The sequence below is a fragment of the Staurois parvus genome, unplaced genomic scaffold (genome assembly GCF_062004578.1).
Source record: "Staurois parvus isolate SC_StPar_1 unplaced genomic scaffold, SC_StPar_1.0 ptg000334l, whole genome shotgun sequence".
Lineage (NCBI taxonomy): Eukaryota > Metazoa > Chordata > Amphibia > Anura > Ranidae > Staurois > Staurois parvus.
The window spans coordinates 4,247,854-4,270,263 of NW_028318130.1; the positions used below are offsets into that span (position 1 = coordinate 4,247,854).

General features: G+C 46.4%; 1 protein-coding gene across 2 annotated transcripts in view; it reads left to right on the plus strand.

Annotated features, from left to right (window-relative positions):
- Positions 1-3,332: 3,332 nt before the first annotated feature.
- Positions 3,333-22,410, plus strand: part of GALNT7 (polypeptide N-acetylgalactosaminyltransferase 7) — a 233,290-nt gene continuing 214,212 nt past the window's right edge. Inside the window, exon 1 of one of the 2 annotated variants that reach the window (XM_089684037.1) lies at positions 3,333-3,835. In XM_089684037.1, coding sequence (XP_089540163.1) covers positions 3,713-3,835 — 123 coding nt within the window. In that variant the 5' untranslated portion in view covers positions 3,333-3,712. The remainder of the gene's footprint in view (positions 3,836-22,410) is intronic. The other variant, XM_089684036.1, reaches the window with a different exon arrangement.

Here is a 22,410-nt window from a genome sequence, read left to right on the forward strand (position 1 = left end):
GGAGCCAGGGACAGTGATCAGAGGGGGAAGGGAAGGAGCCAGGGACAGTGATCAGAGGGGGAAGGGAAGGAGCCAGGGACAGTGATCAGAGGGGGAAGGGAAGGAGCCAGGGACAGTGATCAGAGGGGGAAGGGAAGGAGCCAGGGACAGTGATCAGAGGGGGAAGGGAAGGAGCCAGGAAGAGTGATCAGAGGGGGAAGGAGCCAGGGACAGTGATCAGAGGGGGAAGGGAAGGAGCCAGGAAGAGTGATCAGAGGGGGAAGGAGCCAGGAAGAGTGATCAGAGGGGGAAGGAGCCAGGAAGAGTGATCAGAGGGGGAAGGAGCCAGGAAGAGTGATCAGAGGGGGAAGGAGCCAGGAAGAGTGATCAGAGGGGGAAGGAGCCAGGAAGAGTGATCAGAGGGGGAAGGAGCCAGGAAGAGTGATCAGAGGGGGAAGGAGCCAGGAAGAGTGATCAGAGGGGGAAGGAGCCAGGAAGAGTGATCAGAGGGGGAAGGAGCCAGGAAGAGTGATGGGGGGGGGGGGGAAGGGGAAGGAGCCAGGAAGAGTGATCGGGAGGGGGAAGGGAAGGAGCCAGGAAGAGTGATCGGGAGGGGGAAGGGAAGGAGCCAGGAAGAGTGATCGGGAGGGGAAAGGGAAGGAGCCAGGAAGAGTGATCAGAGGGGGAAGGAGCCAGGAAGAGTGATCAGAGGGGGAAGGAGCCAGGAAGAGTGATCAGAGGGGGAAGGAGCCAGGAAGAGTGATGGGGGGGGGGGGGAAGGAGCCAGGAAGAGTTATCGGGAGGGGGAAGGGAAGGAGCCAGGAAGAGTGATCGGGAGGGGGAAGGGAAGGAGCCAGGAAGAGTGATCGGGAGGGGGAAGGGAAGGAGCCAGGAAGAGTGATCGAGAGGGGGAAGGGAAGGAGCCAGGAAGAGTGATCGAGAGGGGAAAGGGAAGGAGCCAGGAAGAGTGATCGGGAGGGGAAAGGGAAGGAGCAAGGAAGAGTGATCGGGGGGGAAGGAGCCAGGAAGAGTGATCGGGGGGGGGGGAAGGGAAGGAGCCAGGAAGAGTGATCAGGGGGGGAAGGGGAGTAGCCAGGAAGAGTAATCGGGGGGAGGAGCCAGGAAGAGTGATCGGGGGGAGGAGCCAGGAAGAGTGATCGGGGGGGAAGGGAAGGAGCCACGGACAGAGATCTGGGGCGGAGGGAAGGAGCCACGGACAGTGATCTGGGGCGGAGGGAAGGAGCCACGGACAGTGATCTGGGGCGGAGGGAAGGAGCCACGGACAGTGATCTGGGGCGGAGGGAAGGAGCCACGGACAGTGATCTGGGGCGGAGGGAAGGAGCCACGGACAGTGGTCTGGGGCGGAGGGAAGGAGCCACGGACAGTGGTCTGGGGCGGAGGGAAGGAGCCACGGACAGTGGTCTGGGGCGGAGGGAAGGTGCCAGGGACAGTGGTCTGGGGCGGAGGGAAGGTGCCAGGGACAGTGGTCTGGGGCGGAGGGAAGGTGCCAGGGACAGTGGTCTGGGGCGGAGGGAAGGTGCCAGGGACAGTGGTCTGGGGCGGAGGGAAGGTGCCACGGACAGTGGTCTGGGGCGGAGGGAAGGAGCCACGGACAGTGATCTGGGGCGGAGGGAAGGAGCCACGGACAGTGGTCTGGGGCGGAGGGAAGGAGCCACGGACAGTGGTCTGGGGCGGAGGGAAGGTGCCAGGGACAGTGGTCTGGGGCGGAGGGAAGGTGCCAGGGACAGTGGTCTGGGGCGGAGGGAAGGTGCCAGGGACAGTGGTCTGGGGCGGAGGGAAGGTGCCAGGGACAGTGGTCTGGGGCGGAGGGAAGGTGCCAGGGACAGTGGTCTGGGGCGGAGGGAAGGTGCCAGGGACAGTGGTCTGGGGCGGAGGGAAGGTGCCAGGGACAGTGGTCTGGGGCGGAGGGAAGGTGCCAGGGACAGTGATCTGGGGCGGAGGAAAGAAGCCAGGGACAGTGATAAGGGACAGTAATCAGGGGAGGAGGGAAGGTGCCAGGGACAGTGATCAGGGGCGGAGGGAAGGTGCCAGGGACAGTGATCAGGGGCGGAGGAAAGGTGCCAGGGACAGTGATCAGGGGCGGAGGAAAGGTGCCAGGGACAGTGATCAGGGGCGGAGGAAAGGTGCCAGGGACAGTGATCAGGGGCGGAGGAAAGGTGCCAGGGACAGTGATCAGGGGCGGAGGAAAGGTGCCAGGGACAGTGATCAGGGGCGGAGGAAAGGTGCCAGGGACAGTGATCAGGGGCGGAGGAAAGGTGCCAGGGACAGTGATCAGGGGCGGAGGAAAGGTGCCAGGGACAGTGATCAGGGGCGGAGGAAAGGATCCAGGGACAGTGATCAGGGGCGGAGAGGGAGGATCCAGGGACAGTGATCAGGGGCGGAGAGGGAGGATCCAGGGACAGTGATCAGCGGAGAGGGAGGAGCCAGGGACAGTGATCAGCGGAGAGGGAGGAGCCAGGGACAGTGATCAGCGGAGAGGGAGGAGCAAGGGACAGTGATCAGCGGAGAGGGAGGAGCAAGGGACAGTGATCAGCGGAGAGGGAGGAGCCAGGGACAGTGATCAGCGGAGAGGGAGGAGCCAGGGACAGTGATCAGCGGAGAGGGAGGAGCCAGGGACAGTGATCAGCGGAGAGGGAGGAGCCAGGGACAGTGATCAGCGGAGAGGGAGGAGCCAGGGACAGTGATCAGCGGAGAGGGAGGAGCCAGGGACAGTGATCAGCGGAGAGGGAGGAGCCAGGGACAGTGATCAGCGGAGAGGGAGGAGCCAGGGACAGTGATCAGCGGAGAGGGAGGAGCCAGGGACAGTGATCAGCGGAGGGGAAGGATCCAGGGACAGTGATCAGCGGAGGGGAAGGATCCAGGGACAGTGATCAGCGGAGGGGAAGGATCCAGGGACAGTGATCAGTGAGTGGGAAGGAGCCAGGGACAGTGATCAGTGGAGGGGAAGGAGCCAGGGACAGTGATCAGTGGAGGGGAAGAAGCCAGGGACAGTGATCAGTGGAGGGGAAGAAGCCAGGGACAGTGATCAGTGGAGGGGAAGAAGCCAGGGACAGTGATCAGTGGAGGGGAAGAAGCCAGGGACAGTGATCAGTGGAGGGGAAGAAGCCAGGGACAGTGATCAGTGGAGGGGAAGAAGCCAGGGACAGTGATCAGTGGAGGGGAAGGAGCCAGGGACAGTGATCAGTGGAGGGGAAGGAGCCAGGGACACTGATCAGTGGAGGGGAAGGAGCCAGGGACACTGATCGGGGGAGGGAAGGATCCAGGGACACTGATCGGGGGAGGGAAGGATCCAGGGACACTGATGAGGGAGGGAGGAGTGAGAGGGGAGGCTCACACCTGTGTGTATGAAGGATCAGGGAAGGGTTTGTAGTGGGGACACACACAGTCGTGATCAGTGGCAGGCAGGGTGACAGGAGCGGTGTGTATGATCGCTGTGATCGGGGTGTTTCTTGCATAGAGGATCCGGTGACAAGTTGTGTGCCGAGTGTGGCTGATTGGTGCCGGTCCCTGTGTGTGAGTGCTGTACGATCAGGGCTCGGAGGAAGTGGCAGCATTGTGCGGATCATGTCAGTGGGTGAGGAGTGTACACGGGGTGTAGTGGCTGGGTGATCAGTAGTCAGGCTCTCCGGTCAGCGTGCACACACAGCGATCAGTGCGGGTGTAGCGAGCAGCCGACCAGCTCTCCTCGGACTTTCCTCTGCACGGAGCGGCGATGAGGCTGAAGCCGGGCTTCCTCCTGCGCAGTCTGCTGGTCCTGGCCACTTTCCTGGCTCTGCTCATCCTCTGGTCATCGCTCTCCTCCAGCCGGACCGAGCCGCAGCCCCATCTGCCCCGGGTGAGTAGAGCCTGCTGTGTCCGCGTATTGTGCTCGGCTAACCGCGGCCCTCCAGCGGCGGAGGGTCGATAAGCCCCCCTCCCGGAGTGGCCATGCTGCCGCTTGTAGTGCCTCCCCCGCCGGGGGCCCCGGTCTCCTGCCGTGCCAGGAACTAGCGTCCCCCCTCCTCCTCCTCCGTTCCCGGGAAGGGGGGGGTCGCCGTCGCTCTCCGTTCTCGCCAGGCCGGGCCCCTCTTCCCGGGAAGGTGGATTAATTAATTTCACTAATCGCCTTAATTGAGTTTCATGCCGGGAGCACAGCGGCGCATTGCGCAGCATCCTGCACGGGGCGGCGCCACCCCCTCCCCCCTCGGCTCTCCGAGGAGGCGCGTGCAGGCATGGTTGCCCCGCGGGGTTCTGGGTAATTAGTGACCCTCAGCCATGAAGGCCACATGACATGGGGGGAGGAGGGGGCGCTGCTTCCCTTGATGGGGGGGACTTCTTCCTACATTCCTCCGAGGTATCGCTCCGCCCACAGACCTCTGGGAAGTGCTGTGACCCGACAAATTGTGTATTCCTCCGCCATGACATTGGTGACAGGAATGGAGGGGGCAGAGAGGGAAGTAGGGGTGACCCCAGGTCACCTACTTTTCTGCTTCTATTCCTCGTGTGTCACAACCACCCAATCCTACAATGCCTCTCTTTTCTTGGTATTCCACTCACTTCTGCTTCCTTATACCATAGTGTGGGATAGAAGTGTAGACTAAGGTGAAGTGATGGTGGCACAGTGTAGTCTGAGGTGGGCTTGGGGTTGTCACCTCATCCCTTTAAACCCCAACACATATTAATGACACAGGTTCTGTGCTGATTAAGGTGGTAATTAAACTCCATTAGTGTCTTCTCTGCATTAAATTCCCCTCCCAGCCTGTGGAATTAATGTGTGTTCAGTTTTAAAGGGATGAGGTGGCAATTGAAGGCGGGCTTTGTATCTGAGTTCCATGTGTGACACGTGTCTGGTCCAAGATCTCCACCACTCTTCATAATGATTGGGTTTCACTATTTCTCCTACAAAGAGGTCGGCATGGTCACCTACCAACACTCCATCCAAAACTCGTGGCCAGGTTCCCCCTCCTCAAATGGGGTCTTCCACCTAGAACTTGGGTGGACCTTACCTCAGCAGGTTCCTTGAAGAATGGGGTCAGCCTGGAGGACCACACATACCCCAGTCCCTGTCAGGAGGATTGCTCCCCAGGAGGTCCTTTCTCTGAGGAGGAAGACCATGAGGTTGATTTACTAAAAGCGGAGACTGCTAAACCTGTTCTGTGTAGAAGCCAATCAGCTTTCAGATTTTACTGACAAAACCTAACCCCTTTCTGTCACCATTGCCTCGCGGGCTTTTAGAAGGTTTTAAATTCTGAGAGGCAGGCATTCCGATCATGTGACCACTGTCATTGGTGGTCATAGTGGTCATGTGATTGGAAAGCGCCCAATAACAAGTATGCATTGGAAGCTTACCGGTCCCCACCAATAACTGTGCTGGGTGCACACTCTCGGCACAGAAAACTATTTACATGGGGCCACATATATGCAGCCTGTAGGCGTTAAAGCCCCCCTGCCAAGGGGCCACATATATGCAGCCTGTAGGCGTTAGAGCCCCCCTGCCAAGGGGCCACATATATGCAGCCTGTAGGCGTTAAAGCCCCCCTGCCAAGGGGCCACATATATGCAGCCTGTAGGCGTTAGAGCCCCCCTGCCAAGGGGCCACATATATGCAGCCTGTAGGCGTTAAAGCCCCCCTGCCAAGGGGCCACATATACTTCCAGAGGTAAGAGGTTAGTTAGAAGCTACCATACACAGCTCTACCAGATTTCCCACTCTCCAGTTTTAGTAAATCAACCCCATGTGTACACCCTGTACACTTTTTTGTGTGTTCCACCTGGGGTTAAGCTGGCTATAGATGGATATTCGGCTCGTTCAGCAGAGACCAGACAAATTTCAATCCGTGTGTGGCCACTGCAGTTGAACAGATGTCAGTCTATCAGATAAAAGCCATTCAATCAGCAACTGTAATGCTGATCTGTGTATTCTGACAGTGGTGGAGTCTCCCCATACAGTGTGGAAGCTTCCCCCATCCACCTCATTTTTGTGAATTGGGGAATCGGTTCAGTTTTGTTTTTTGTTCAGTCTTCCGGCTGAACGAAAATCAAAGAACAGTGTATGGCCAGTTTTAGTTCCAGAGAACACAAGTAACTAAAGCGGAGCTCCACCCAGAAGTGGAGGCTCCATTTGTCTGCCTCCCCCCCCCCCCCCACCTTGCTGCCACATTTTGGGGGAGCAGGTACCTGGTTTTGACAGGTACCAGCTTCCATTTCCATCTTAGTTTGTCGTGGCAAATTGACCTAGAAGTTCAGCCCCCCTTCTTCCCCCGCAGCCTTCTGGAACGCTTCACAGGTCCCAGAGGACTGTGGTCTGCTTTGCGCAATAGGAAACTGGCTGTGAAGCCGCAAGGCTTCACTGCCGGTTTCCCTTAGTCAAGATGGCGACACCAGCACCCAATAGCCAATTGAAGAGTCGGCTTGGGTGAGGACATCGCTGGATGCCTGGATAGGTAAGTGCCCTAATATTGAAAGTTAGCAACCACAGTAATGTTAGCTGCTGACTTTTAATTTTTGTTTTGGGGGAGGGGGGGTGATGGAACTCCTTTTTAAATGGCAGTTTTATAACACCAATGTTTTACTAATAGCCCACCTATGAAACCTCAGTGTAATGAAATGACTGATTACTTCTGTCTTTCTGGAAGATCTGAGAGTAAATGCAGCTTCCCTGAAGCTTGTCACTGGAGGAATGCTTGAAAGAGTTTTTCAGGTCTCAGGTTACCCCCACTAAAAAACACATCGGCAGAGAAATGTCATCAATTGGCTGTAGTTTTAAAATGAAGGAATATAAAATGTGGTCTACCTAAAGAATACGTAAACCCAACATTTCATATTCCTGATACATGCCGGCTGTACCATGTAATTGTATGGAAAAGTATCGTGTTCTGTTGTATTGCTTACTTTGGGGGAAATCCTCAGTGTTCCTGCCAGTCCCTCTACTTTCCTAATAAAAACTGACCACACTAGACAGGAGAACACAGCATGGTCGATTCTCTAGCTCTCCTCCAATGATCAGACTTGTCCTAATATGCCCCCCCCTGCAGAGCCAATCACTGGGAAGATCAGTGTACTGCTGCCCCCCCCCCCCCCCAGCTCTCTGTTGTATAAAGAGCTTAGAGGGTATGTGATCACTTATAAGAAAATACATTTATAATGTTTTTTTTATCTGTACACACGTTTTGCGTTTCATTTATATTTTAAAAGGTTATTTTACTAGGTGAGGGTTTACATAAACTTTACAGGAAAGAAATGGTAAAAAAAATCCGTGGGGATCTCTAAATTGGTGGCAATGGTGTACATCAGTCTTTCAGTGCTCTCCCTACAGTGAGCCCAGGGCAACCCCAAACAGAACCCTGGTTGGGGAAGGCTGGTCTGCTATGTGCATTGCTATGTGATATATATATTTATTTATTATATTGTGTATATGATATGTGTTTGATGGATTAGCCAGGTTTCTGTGTCATGGGAAATGACTTTCAAATGTTGGAATTTCTTGCAGATTGTATTTCATGTGTAGTCAGCAATTTGATCCTGGAACTCTGTGTGTGATTTTGAAAACGGATCATCTTCTCAATTAGACGTCTTTTACATTTCGTTATTACAATCAGTTTATATCATTTTGTCTGTGTGATGGAAGTTGTTCATACATGAAAAAGAAAAATTAACGTGGAAAAACAGCCTAAAGCAGGCCATAGATGAGTCAAAAACCGAACTGGTTGTTAGTTTTTTTGCATCAGTAATGTGTCAGCTGCAACACGCAATTTTTGTTTTGTAATCAAAAGTGACTTGACTGATCCAACATGATGGATTTTGTTTAGAAAAACAAAACAAATGATGGCTCAAATCGTTTGATCTATTAAGTTTTTAGTCGACAAAATGTTTTGTTTTCGACTCGGCTATGACCTGCTTTAGTCCAAGTGTTCTTAAAAATTTTCCCTCCGCCCTGCTTTCCTACGTATCTGCCTAACCTGTATCAAACAGATATGCATACCTTTTTTTTATTCCAGTCCAGTCACATGACAGCATGCAATATTTCAAATGCACATATTCCTGGAAAGGGCTGTAGAGTAAGCAGGTGGTGCAGCAGATATCAGCTGGAGACTGGTGACACCATAGACCAAAGTATATATTGCCAGCACACCCTGGATCATCACAATCAACGTCCAAACATGTATTTGAAAAGGTCACATCACGTTTCTGAACTCCTTATAAGTGACACAGTAATGTCCTGCCTAATGAAGGTGTCCTTGCATCCCAGAACATTTCACCTAACTGCTGTGATGTGACCTTTTCAAATAAATGTTTGGACGTCGATTTTGATGACCCACAGTGTGCTGGCGATATATAATTTGGTCTGGTCACGTGATACTTCAGCTCCAGCTCAGGGAGCACTCAACAACGTCTGGAAATTTTGTGAGCCGTGACATCACCCACAAACTCCCATGGCCCAGCTGTTGTTGGTGCTCCCTCCTCTCCCCTGCAGCAGCCATTCAATGACACAGGAGAGTTGCAGCTGTGGGATCACATGACTAGACCGAAGCAGACTGAAAATGGATAAGTACACACAACCTTTTTAACTGGTTAGGCAGGATAGGAAGAGGAAGGTGGGAGGAAACCTTTTTAAGGATAGTTAGGCTTAGGCTTTTCTTCTACTTTAAATCTGAACTCTGGGAATTCTAAAGGTTTTCTCTTGCACTCCCTCTCCCCCTTCACTGCAAGGTTCAAGGGGTAGATGAATACCCTGTAATACCTACATTATTCCTCACTACCGTAGCAACTGGCACTGAACTCTTCTCTCCAGTGCTCCAAGTTGGAGGCAGGCCCTCGCTGTCCTCATGTACAGTGCAGGGATATTGGTCCTGCATTGGATGTGATGGTGTCAGAGTGCCACTGCTGCCTGGAGCATCTTAGAGAAGAGGCTTCCAGGGATCAGTTGCTGGTGTGATGAATTAGGTAAGCATTACAGGTAAGCCCTAGACTTAATGATTATTTAACTCTTGCAGTGCAGGGGGCCACACTGCAAAGGTAACTTTTTTTCTGGTGGCCAGAATTGGGCTTTACAGTAAATATGTTATATTAGTATTTTTGTGTCCTAAGTGATGTGTCAGGTAGCCTGCTCTATAGGGCTGTTTTATTATATACCAGCAAGGGTAAAGACACACTGAAAGATATTCTGATATCTCTTTGTGTTCTCAGTTAATCAGTTTTTGCTTCAATGAGATTTAAACCATATGAACAAATGGTGAGCGTTGTAAGCAATTGTAAGTCTTTTGATGTTTAGTTATGTTTATATGAAGCCATGGAGATTTGAGTACGCTGACCTGCGTACGATCTGCAGTTTAATAAGTGTGGCAAATTGTAAGTGAATCATAGTTCTACAAAGTGGAAATGAGGGACAGGTGCCAAAGTGCTTCTAGCAGTCCATGTTGTGGATGGGTTAACCCAAACTAAACACGCATCACCCATTTATTAAGACACAAAGCTTTTGGCTCAGAACATAACTCGGGCAGCAAGCTCCAGGACATTTCTATAAGAATGCATCATGAATGATACTTTAACCTTCCTAGAGGATTATGTCTGTGTTATGTCAGCGCTGCAAGGTATTCCCGAGTGTAGCTCGGGGTTTCTGCTTGTGGTGCTGAAACTTAACCCCGAGCTACACTCGGGAATACCGGCAGGGAGGTTAAATTACAATCCCATTTCCAAAAAAGTTGAGTTGCTGTGTGAAATCTACATATAAACAGAATGCAATGATTTTCAAATCTCCTAAACCTATATTTTATTCACAATAGAAAATATATCAGATGTCCAAATTGATAAAATGTACTATTTTAAGAAAAAAAATAAGGTAATTTTTAATATTGATGGTAGCAACACATCACAAAACAAGTTGGGATAGGGCCATGTTTACTGCGGTGTAGCTTCCCCTCTTTACAAAAACACTTGGTAAATGTCTGGGAACTGGGAAGACCAGTTGCTGGAGTTTTGGGAAAGGAATGTTGTACCATTCTTCACAGATATAGGATTCTAATTGCTCAGCATTCCTGGGTCATCTTTGTCATATTTTTCGCTTCAAGATGCACCAAATATGTATTGTTTCATTGGTGTCTTCCATTTCCCTTCTTTCCTCCAGACTGTATATACTAATTTCCTGAAGTACCTTCTGATATGTTTTATCCCTCAGACCTTACCATTTTTGTTACCCATCTCCAGACTCCTATTTTATCAAGGTTTCCAGAACTGGACACATTATTCTAAATGGGGTCTCACTAAAGACTGTATTTAGAAAAATCAGGATCTCCTTCCTCCTGCTGGTGACCCCTCAACTAAGGTTTCTCCAGAGATTGCTAAGGTTTCCTTCAGCTTTGGCTAATTGTTCTCCCATTTGATGGAACCTGCATAATTCCAACGCTAATGCCACTTGGCAGAACCCGCTAAGCGACACCAATGATCTTCTTAGCTATCTGTAAAGTTGACATTCTGACCATCACTAAGACGGCTATTCTTCCTACTGACCACTAATGTAAGGTGTATTTTTACCACTGATCCCCCAATGAAATTGTTTTAGCAGGGGTTTCAACCAGAAAATCATTTCAAGGTTTCCTTGGGGTTAAACGTTAGAGAAAGACTGGTCTCTATCTGTACCAGTCTTTCTCAACATTTTCAACATGGAGAAACCCTTGAAATAGGTTTCTGGTCTCGGGGAACCCCTACTAAAAATGACTATATTTACAACTCCTGATACATTGATAAAACAGTCAGTGGGAAGAATGCTCTTACATTTGAGGTTATTGGAAAGAATTATCCCCTTACACATCACTAAAAAGATCAGTGATGTCAGTGGTAACTTATGTGAGAGACATGAACCCCTAGCAACCTCTGGAGGAACCCCAGGGTTCCATGGAACCTTGGTTGAGAAACCCTGATCTATACTATCTCTCTGTGCTCTTTATTCCACCCAAGGGTGGATTGACATCTCATGGGGCCCCCGGGCAATAGGGGATCATGGGGCCCCTGTGTCCTTGCCCAAACTCAAAAAAGCCTATGAAGAAGGTCCCAGGGCATCTCATGGGGCCCCCTACTGACCCCCGGCCTTCGGGCAGTGCCTGAGTATCTAAATGGTCAGTCCGCCCCTGATTCCACCCCAGGAGTACATAAACTGAATACTAAGAGCTTATGCAGACTGGGCTTAAAAAACTGTGCTTTTACAGTCATTTGAAGTTTTGTTTGTTTATTTTTTATTCTGTCTGTAAACCCACCTCTGTTAGCCTATGTATCTATGCATAGATAAGTGTTTACAGTTGTATTAGAAGAGGAGTGTTCACAGGCAGAAAAAAAAAATATCACCAACACTTTCAGGAGAGGAGCTTTTGGGCAGAAAAAACAATTGACATGCATAAACATGTGTAAATGTGCCTATGCTAGCCACCCATTTAGCTCCAATGGCCAGAATTAATTAATACTCTGGTCAATGGAATTCAGTAATGCTCATACGCTTGACACTCCTACTGCATGTGCAAAATGATATGTTTTTTAAGCAACTTTTCTCTTACCTGAGAAAAGTGTTCAAGGGAACTGAGCAAACGCTCGGCGTGAATGAGGCCTAAAACTGTTTTTCTGTATTTTGCTTAAAAGTACTGTTAGAAAGTTTACACAATGAAAGTACAATGACTTTGTTGAGATCTCTAAAAAAAGCTTAAATGGATGCAAAAAATAGCTACAGTATGTTCTGAAAGATAGATGCTGTTAAAGCAAATCTGTCAGTATAAATGTAAAGAGAAATCTTCCCATAAAATTATATATGTGTTTAATGTATTTTATGGATATTATTTACCTGTAAAGGCCTCCTTTTGTGTAGACATTCAAAAATAATGAGACTGCTGATGGGCACCACCATCTTGGATGTGATGTCCACAGACTCACTGCAATGACACTCTAAAGTATTAAAAAAGTTATGTATGGAGGTGAGGGGTTGAGGAGCTGGGCCAGGACAGAACATATTTAATCACTCCCTGAAGAGGAGAGGGCTATGATGTGCAAGGACAGGGGGTTGAGTGAGGAAATTTACTGTTAGAATAAATTAGAGCATTTAAATGTTCAAAGGCACATTGCAAGGCAATAAAACATCATTTATGGAAAGGAAAACCATTATAGCATTAAAAATAATTCATCTTTCTCTGCTTTTATTTGCAAATTTATCATATTGTTGACCCGGTCTCTTTAAACTTTAAAACAGAATTAAAGTCAAAATATTTTTCTCATTTTTGGATAGAATAAGGGTTAAGGGATAAGGGTTGCATCCAGGGGCGGACTGACCATTTGGAAACTCGGGCACTGCCCGAGTGCGCCGGGGTCAGTAGGGGGCCCCATGAGATGCACCTGGTACCTTTTTCATAGGCTTTTTTGAGTTTGGGCAAGGACAGAGGGGCCCTTATGATCCCTTATTGCCCGGGGGCCCCATGAGTTGTCAGTCCGCCCCCCGGTTGCACCGATATCGGTACTGGTGCTGATACTAAGCATTTGCAGGAGTATTGGTACTGGCTGTTAAAGCGGAGTTCCACTCACTCTGTAAAAAAAAAAAAAAAAAAGTCAGCAGCTACAAAAACTGTAGCTGCTGATTTTTAAAAAACAGCCACTTACCTGTCCCTCGATCCCTCGTTGTCCCTGCTGCAGCCCGTTTCACCGGCTGTCCTGTATTCCAGGCATTGGCATCTTCAGTGTGGGCACCCGACTGTGACAGCTTGCAGCTTCACAGCCGGGTGCCCACTGCGCATGCACGAGTAGCAGTGCACTTCCAGAATGGCCCCGTCGTCTTCTGGGACCTGTCACATGTCCCACAAGACTTTGGGGAGGGAGGGTAGGAGGACAACTTCTGCTTAGGTGATCACAGCGGAAGTGGGAGTGGGTACCTGAAAATTCGGGTTTTTTTTTTAAATGTTCCTCTGTTTAACCCCTTATTAACACTTAATTTACTCTAATCAGCCCTAATTCACTCCCTATTCTCCATAATCATTATTTTACTTCTGATTTTTTTGTTTATTTCTATTTTATAAACTATTAATAATTAAAACTTTGTTTTTGTTTGCTTGCTTTGTCTTTTACTATTTTTACACCTTTAACAAATATTTACGTTTTACATTGAAAAAAGTGATACATTGAAAAAATTGTTTTCATTTGTAAATTACTGTTGAATGCTTTCTACCAGAATCCTAATTTTAGTGTCATTTTAGACAGGACAAATTACAGAATAAAAAGTGCACTTTTTACTTGCAGTAACACTATTTTTAGCCACTTCCCCTCCTGAGGATTTACCCCCCTTCCTGACCAGGCCATTTTTTGCGTTATGGCGCTTAGTTACTTTAACTGACAATTGCGTGGTCATGCAACACTGCACCAAAATTAAATTTGCATATTTTTTTCCCACGAATAGAGCTTTCTTTTGTTGGCATTTGATTGCCTGTGCATTTTAAAATTTTTGTGCTATAAAAAAGACAATTTTGAAAAAAAAAACATTATTTTTGACTTGATGCTATTAAAAATGTCCAGTAAAAAAATTTAAAAACTCAAATTTCGTCATAAATTTAGGCCAAAGTGTATTCTGCTACGTCTTTGCTAACAAAAAATCCCAATACGTGTAAATTATTTGGTTTATGTGAAATTTTATAGCGTTTACAAATGGTGGTATATACACTAGGATTTTTTTTTAAATGTTTTATTTTTACTAGTAATGGTGGTGAGCAGCGAATTGTAGCGGGACTGCGGAAGGCATTCTGACACTGGGGGGAACAGACTTGGTGTCACCGACCTCCCCAGTGACACCAATACATTGATCACAGTGCTAATAAAAAGCACTGACACTGTACTAATGGCACTGGGCAGGAAGGGGATAACATATGGGGCGATCAAAGGTCTAACTGTGTGCTGTGTGCCGCTTTACTGTGTGCTGAGTGTGTGCTTCACTGTAAGCACACTGCTTTGCATGGTTGTGCAGGAGCTGACAGGGGAGAGAACTGTTTTGTTTAAAAACAGTTCTCCATCCCCCCCACCCCCATCGGAGACGCTCGGCAATCACGGGGCGCCAGCGAGCAATCACCAGCCGTGACCTGGTGATTGACAGCAGAGTACAGAAATGCAAAATCATGTATATATAGCAGTACTTCTGCTATAGGGCGGACGGGAAGCGGTTAAACTAACACTGCTCAAAAAAAGAGTGCTTTTTTTTTTTTTTTATTTTGTTACGTTTAGTTGTCTAAGAGTTGTAAAAAAAATATATATATAATTGTTGCAAGACAATATTCACAAAAAGAAAGCCTTGTTTGTCCTTAAAAAAAACATTATGTATTATGTTGTTATCAGAGGCGGACTGACCATTTGGAAACTCGGGCACTGCCCGATGGCCCGGGGTCAGTAGGGGGCCCCATGAAATGCCCCTGGTACCTTTTTCATAGGTTTTTTTTAATTTGGGCAAGGACACAGGGGCCCCATGATCCCCTATTGCCCGGGGGCCCCATGAGTTGTCAGTCCGCCCCTGGTTGTTATCTTAAGTAATGACAAAGTTATCGACAAATAACCAGGTCCATAGCTGAGCCGCCACGTCCTTAACAACCGATCACTCAAGTGTAAACAAAACAGTTGCCAGCAGCTATTGATGGTTTGTATCAGCGAGTAAAAAAAAAAGTATTGGTACTTGCTGTAAAAAAATTGGTATCTGTGCATCCCTAGTTATAACCCCTGTAAGTTTTTTTTTTTTTTTTTGTTATCTGTGTTCCATTGGCAAAACTTTCATCGACTTCCTGTCCCCTGGCCAAAACAGAAAGTAGGAGAAAATCCCTCTAAAATGAGGGAATCCCTGGTAGTCACCAAAACTAGTGTCCCTATTGCAAGATTTCCCTCTGTACCTGTACTGGGGACAACCAATAATTTGGGATTTTCTTTCACTTTCACACATGGTAATAACAGTAAACATGACAAATAGAGAGGGTGAATTTCCATAAAGGGGGCACAGACAGCATTAAAAACCTGAGCAATGTTCTAATCCCTGTTCACTCTGTCCAAAACTAAAGAAAAACTTTCACCTTTGGTTGAACTTTAAGGTCGCTGTGACTGATCAAATCTCAAAGAGACCTGTCAAAATCTGTAGAGGCAGGCCCACCATTGCACTCTACATTCTCTTATTTTTTCCCTAAAGCTGGCCATACATGGATCGAAATTCGGCCAGTTCAGCAGGGACCGGATGATAGTCAGTCCATGTGTGGGCAGTCCATCCATCCATCGACTTGGGTACAACCAGTCTGTCATATTTGTTACATTCCATTACTGATGGCGGCTATAGCAACTAGCAGTAATCATTGCGTTCTGCCTCCCCCCAACCCCCCACCTCCGCCGGCAGAACACAATAGTGTTGCAGGTGTGATTTCCCCATCAATACTGACTGTGTTAATGGGGGAATTGAGCAATTTACTTTTCTTTCACCCATGGGCTGCATTAAGCCCTGTTCACATAAGGTGATTTGTGATCACGGGGATAATTGCAGCGATTCTGCCCCTGAATTCCTAATTGCACTGCAACATGGCAAAATGCGTGTTTTTGTGCCATTTAGTTTTAATTGCAGTGGAATCACAGGCAGAATCATGGTAATTCTGGCCATGATCTCCAATCACCATATGTGAATGGGGCCTTAAAGAGTTCAACTTCCACCAGAGCAGTTCCAAAGTGTGCAGAAAGAGTATTGATTCTATGCTAGTTATATAATTTCTTTGTATGTAGCTACAGCCAGCACTTTTTCTAGAGTGGGGAAGGCTTAAGACTTATGCAGGCCATAGATGGGTCGAAAATCGGCCGATTTTTCGGCCGAAAATAAAATCGGCCGATTTTCGCATCGTTAGTGGGCTAATTGTTCGTCCGTTTTTCGGTATTGTGGCAGATTTTTTTTATCGGTAAAGTTGGAAAAAAATCGGCCGATTTTCGCGGCAATGATGGGCAAATCGGCCGATTTTTTTACCGATAAAAAAAATCTGCGCATGAGCAGTGACCTGCAAGAGGAAGACAAAAAGAAGAGGAGGAAGAGGAAGAAGAGGATGAAGAAGAAGAAGAGGATGAAGAAGAAGAAGCAGAGGAAGAAGAAGAAGAAGAGGATGAAGAAGAAGAAGAGGATGAAGAAGAAGAAGAGGATGAAGAAGAGGTAGAAGAAGAGGATGAAGACGAGGATGAAGTGACAAATCATGCTTCTCTGTCTGGCAAACCAGTGGATGTGTCTGGGTTTGGCAATTGCCAGGAGAACGTTACTTGCCTGACTGCATTATGCCAAGTATAAAGTTAGGTGGAGGGGGGATTATGGGGGGGGGGTTGTTTTTCAGGGGTTGGGCTTGGCCCCCTAGGTTAAGTGAAGGGAACTCTTAAGGCATCAGCATACCAAGACATTTTGGACAATTTCATCCTCCCAGCTTTGTGGGAACAGTTTGAGGATGGACCCTTCATGTTCCAACATGACTGCACACCAGTTCCCAAAGCAAGGTCCATAAAGACATGGATGAGTGAGTTTGGGGTGGAGGAAATTGACTGACCTGCACAGAGCTCTGACCTCAACCCGATAGAACACCTTTGGGATGAATTAGAGCGGAGAATGCAAGCCATGCCTTCTGATATCAGAGCCTGACCTCAGAAATGCGCTTCTGGAAGAATGGTCAAACATTCCCATAGACACACTCCTAAACCTTGTGGACAGCCTTCCCAGAAGAGTTGAAGCTGGTATAGCTGCAAAGGGAGGGCCAACTCTATATTGAACCCTATGGACTAAGACTCGGATGCCATTAAAGTTCATATGCGTGTAAAGGCAGGCGTCCCAATACTTTTGGCAGTGGTATGTCAGTGTTGTCTCTGTCTCCATACAGGAGATCTCCTCTTACTACTTTCCCCAATGACTGCATAGTAGGAACACCCCAGCAGGAACACATACAACAATAAAATATGACAGAAATTGTAAGTTTTATCCAGAAATAGTGGCTGGACTTTCACTTTAAAGCAATATTGCTACATGATGCAGGATTGTGATGTTCAACCGTTGAAAAGTTGAATTTCGGGATAAGCAGATGTTGTCTAAATACAAGGGGCATTTGTGTAAATCTTGTTGTGCTTCTTGCAGATCTGTGCAGTAGTCCAATGTGAAATGTTGCCTTTGTGCAAGAGCTTCTGGTAATAAAGATCGGTCAGTTCAGGGTGACTGGTCTTGTATTCGCCCCTCCTGTAGTTTTCTGCAGGCCTGTAGTGGGTAGAGTAGCTGGATTCCTCCTACAGCTCTGCTCTCTGGTTCTGGTTGTGTACAGCACAGTGATAATGTCACTCTTACTTTTACAAGTTAATAATTGGGTTTGAAAAGGCATCTGGTGCACAAAAAGTGGATTTATATATTTTGTGACTATTGAATAATATATATAAAAAAAATTTCATGTCTTTGTCGCTGATTTCCTGCCTTCACTGAATATGTCATCCATCTTCTGGTTTGCTCAGTAGTTGCTTTGAGAGCCTGTTCAGTTTCAAGTCAAACTGTTAATTCTCTTTGGTTTCCTGTTTGTAAGACTAGTGGCTGCTATGTCTCCTGTTCCCCCAGGTCTTGGAACATCCCTTCTGTAGTTTGTTCTCCAGGAAGCAGTGATGTAGTTCAGACCCACTTGCAGTGGTGGGCAGGCTGAGACTCTCAGACAGGCCTAGTGTACCTGCTACATTCACCACAATTCCTTGTGGTTGATGGGAACTGTAGTTTCCTTTTACTGCAGAGAGAGAGAGGAGAGGATATGCTGTAATCCTTGATGTTACACCTCCTCCTCCTTGGCCGAGCAGATGCTGTTATCTTTGAATTAAAGAGATGGTCATGAAAATTCAATTAGACTTTTCTCCTAAATGGTAAGGATTTTTAAAATGTTATTACTATTTAGTGTTTTGTGTAGGGGGTGTACTAATAGGTGATTTTTATGCCTATCCCAGAGTTCCCCTGTAAATGAGAGTTTCTGTTCCTGGAGTTCAGCTTCAAAACTGTCTCTAAAGTAGAAGTGGCATGGTGCCAGGAACTCTGAAAGCTGTGCTAAAGTCTGCTGGGTGGAAGGAACTCTTGTGATAACATGCAGGTATGCACAGCATACGGGCACATTATGACACACGTATGAGAGTGGGTACCTCCAGCACTGAGCATGAGCTCTCAGATGCAGCTCTGCCCTACTCCACTTCTTCCAGGTCCCCTGTCATCCTCTTGGACCATGTAGGGGGCCACTAATCATGAAGCTCCTGTGCATGCACTCAGGAGATAGTCATCCCGGCTCAAGTCTTGGCATTTTACAGATGTTGGGAATGTGGATTGCACAGTGCTACACAGAAAATAAAAATTTACTAGACTACGAGGAAGAAGATATTTGACAGAAGAGACCTTGAATGTCTGTCTTGCCAAACATCTGAACTTGAAATTGTATGTTAGAAATTTAGGCTTGCAGTACAGGGCCTTGAAAAAGTATTCATACCCCTTGAAATTTTCCACATTTTGTCTTGTTACCATCAAAAACATACATGTATTTTATTGGGATTTTACGTGATAGACCAACACAAAGTGGCACATAATTGTGAAGTGGAAGGAACATGATAAATGGTTTTCAAAAGTTTTTGCAAATAAATATCTGAAAAGTGTGGCGTGCATTTGTATTCAGCCCCTGAGTCAATACTTTGTAAATCCACTTTTCACTGCAATTACAGCTGCAAGTCTTTTTGGGGATGTCTCTACCAGCTTTGCACACCTAGAGAGGGAAATTTTTGCCCGTTCTTATTTGCAAAATAGCTCAAGCTCTGTCAGATTGGATGGAGAGCATCTGTGAACAGCAATTTTCATGTCTTTCAGCAGATTCTCAATTGGATTTAGGTCTGGACTTTGAATGGGCCATTCTAGCACATGAATATGCTTTAATCTAAACCATTCCATTGCAGCTCTGGCTGTATGTTTAGGGTCATTGTCCTGATAGAAGGTGAACCTTTGCCCCAGTGTCAAGTCTTTTGCAGACTTAGACCAGTTTTCCTGTCCCTGCTAAAGAAAAGCATCCCCACAACATGATGCTGCCACCACCATGTATCACGGTGGGGATGGTGTGTTCAGGGTGATGTGCAGTGTTAGTTTTTTGCCACACATAGCGTTTTGGTTTTAGGCCAAAAAATCTCACCTGACCAGAGCACTTTCTTCCACATTTGTTGTGTCCTACGCATGACTTCTTGCAAACTGAAAACAAGACTTCTTATGGCTTTCTTTCAACAATGGCTTTCTTCTTGCCACTCTTCCATAAAGGCCAGATTTGTGGAGTGCATGACTAATAGTTGTCCTGTGGACAGATTCTCCCACCTGAGCTGTGGATCTCTGCAGCTTTTCCAAAGTTACCACGGGCTTCTTGGCTGCATGTCTGATTAATACTCTCCTTGCCCAGCCTGTCAGTTTAGGTGGACGGCCATGCCTTGATAGGTTTGCAGTTGTGCCATGCCCTTTCCATTTTCAGATGATGAATTGAACAGTGCTCCATGAGATTTTTTTTATAACCTAACCCTGCTTTAAACTTCTCCACAAATGTATCCCTGACCTGTCTGGTGTGTTCCTTGGCCTTCATGATGCTGTTTGTTCACTAATGTTCTCTAACAAACCTCTGAGGGCTTCACAGAACAGCTGTATTTATAATGAGATTATATTACACACAGGTGGACTCTATTTACTAATTAGGTGATTTCTGAAGGCAATTGGTTCCACTAGATTTTAGTTAGGGCTATCAGAGCAAAGGGGACTGTTTACAAATGCACGCCACACTTTTCAGAAATGTATTTATAAAAAAAAAAGTTTGAAAAACGTTTATCATTATCCTTCCACTTCACAATTATGTGCCACATTGTGTTGGTCTATCATATAAAATCCCAATAAAATACATTGTTGTTTTTGGTTGTAACATGACAAAATGTGGAAAATGTCAAGGGGTATGAATACTTCTTCAAGGCACTATATGTCAGGGCATTGCAGGTAGTTGAAAGCAGCTGTCCCCAGAATAAACTCTTGTCTAATATTAATCTAGAATGGGTGCAAACCTTTTACTTGATCTAATTAGTGCTGCATCTCCAAGCATTCATTTCTTAGTGATAGAGCCCTTTTAATAGAATCAAGCTGACCAGAATGTGAAAGCATCATTGAAGAGAGCAAATGAAAAAGAAGCAAAGGCAGGATGCTGGCTGTATGCTGTCTTCTGTGCTCATCCCTACTTGTTTAATTAAACACATCATTACTCCTTGACAAAGGCTTGCTGTAGTGGCAGAAAACAATACATGTTTAAAAATGCTTATAGGCTCATCTGTATGTGGAACAGTCTGTCTGAAATGGGCTTTCTGCATGCACTCACTGCATTGGCTTTGTAATTGGCTTGTAGGAATATTGAAAGTAAAATGCTTACATTTAAATGGTCAAGTTAAAATGTTCTGGAATTTGAATGTTTAATTTGGGGATGCAGCACACAGTGTGTTGAATGTTTAATTTACAATGAGCATGTACATTATTGAATAGTGGCAGAGACATTAGGATTTTTATAAGCACGGTGCGCCATCACTACAACGATCAGCTAGTTCACTTGACAGTGGTGATTTCAGCATGTTCATTCAATAATTGATCAGTTAGCCTGGGTTCACACTGATGTGGTGCAGAATTCCCAGTGTTTTCTGTTCAAATTCCTCACAGCATCAGAATCGCACCCCGTTCATGCGAACCGCTGCGGGTGTGTATGTTAACAACACCCCGAAATCGGTCCGCAAAACGCGGTGCGATGTGTGCAGAATCAGATTGCATAGGTGTGAATACCCAAGTGATCCGATTCTAGTGCGGACCCAAAAAAAGGGTCCTGCACCTTTTTGGCACAGTTGCGGTGCAATTAGAGCCATACAAAATGTATGGCTCCAATTGCACCGCACACAATTCACATGTGATTTGCACAGGAATGCGGTGTGGTTCCAGTGTGAATCACATGCGATGTACCGAGCTGCATATATGTGAATCCAGGCTAAATGTAGCTGAATTGTCATTCTGCCCTTTATTATGAGAATGGAAACAAACTTTACTGCAATAAAGTGGACCCCCCTCTCCCTACCATAAAACTGCAGGTACATGTAGCTTTGCATGCTGTTATTTAAACACATCCTACGTCTATGTAAAATATACGATTTTACAATTTAAAGTAGAACTAAACTTTTTTTTCCATTATGGATAGAGTAAGGGAGGGTTATAACTCCTGGCAGGTTTATTTTCTCCATCTGTGTCTCATTGGGGAGATTTCCCTTACTTTTCTGTCCCATAGCCAAAACAGAAAGTGAAAGGCAATCCTTCCAAAGTGAGGAAATTCTTGTTTTACTAAGTTTACAAGGGTTTACATATACTTTAATTCCGCGTATGGTCTTACAAGGCATTGGGGAGCTAGCCATTACTTTTCAGCTCACATAAAGAATGACAAACTCTGCCAGATTTTGTAGAGCGCATGCACAAGATCTGGCACAGAAGGTATTCAATGTACCAACAGGCGAAATAAGGCAGTAGCCAGCCATTGGTGATATATTTTCAATTGGTGCCATTTTTTGGAGATTTGGGGATGCAGCACACAGTGTGTTGAATGTTTAATTTACAATGAGCATGTACAATATTGAATAGTGGCAGAGACATTAGGATTTTTATAAGCACGGTGCGCCATCACTACAACGATCAGCTAGTTCACTTGACAGTGGTGATTTCAGAATGTTCATTCAATAATTGATCAGTTAGCCTGGGTTCACACTGATGTGGTGCAGAATTCTCAGTGTTTTCTGTTCAAATTCCTCACAGCATCAGAATCGCACCCCGTTCATGCGAACCGCTGCGCGTGTGTATGTTAACAACACCCCGAAATCGGTCCGCAAAACGCGGTGCGATGTGTGCAGAATCAGATTGCATAGGTGTGAATACCCAAGTGATCCGATTCTAGTGCGGACCCAAAAAAAGGGTTTTACAAGGCATTGGGGAGCTAGCCATTACTTTTCAGCTCACATAAAGAATGACAAACTCTGCCAGATTTTGTAGAGCGCATGCACAAGATCTGGCACAGAAGGTATTCAATGTACCAACAGGCGAAATAAGGCAGTAGCCAGCCATTGGTGATATATTTTCAATTGGTGCCATTTTTTGGAGGAAGGTAAAGAAGGACCACTGGGATTGAGGAAATACAGGACTAAAGAGGCATGCAACTGTAAGTAAGTTTACTCTCTTCATAGACATATTTCATTAACGTTGGTTGCCTATTGCTGAAAATGCTATCTGCCTGGTAGTACCATTTTCTCTTTTGCTTCAATACATTAAGATACTGAACTGGAACTGAAGAGTAATTCTAACTTTCATGATTTGTATGCTTGTTCAAGGTCAGTG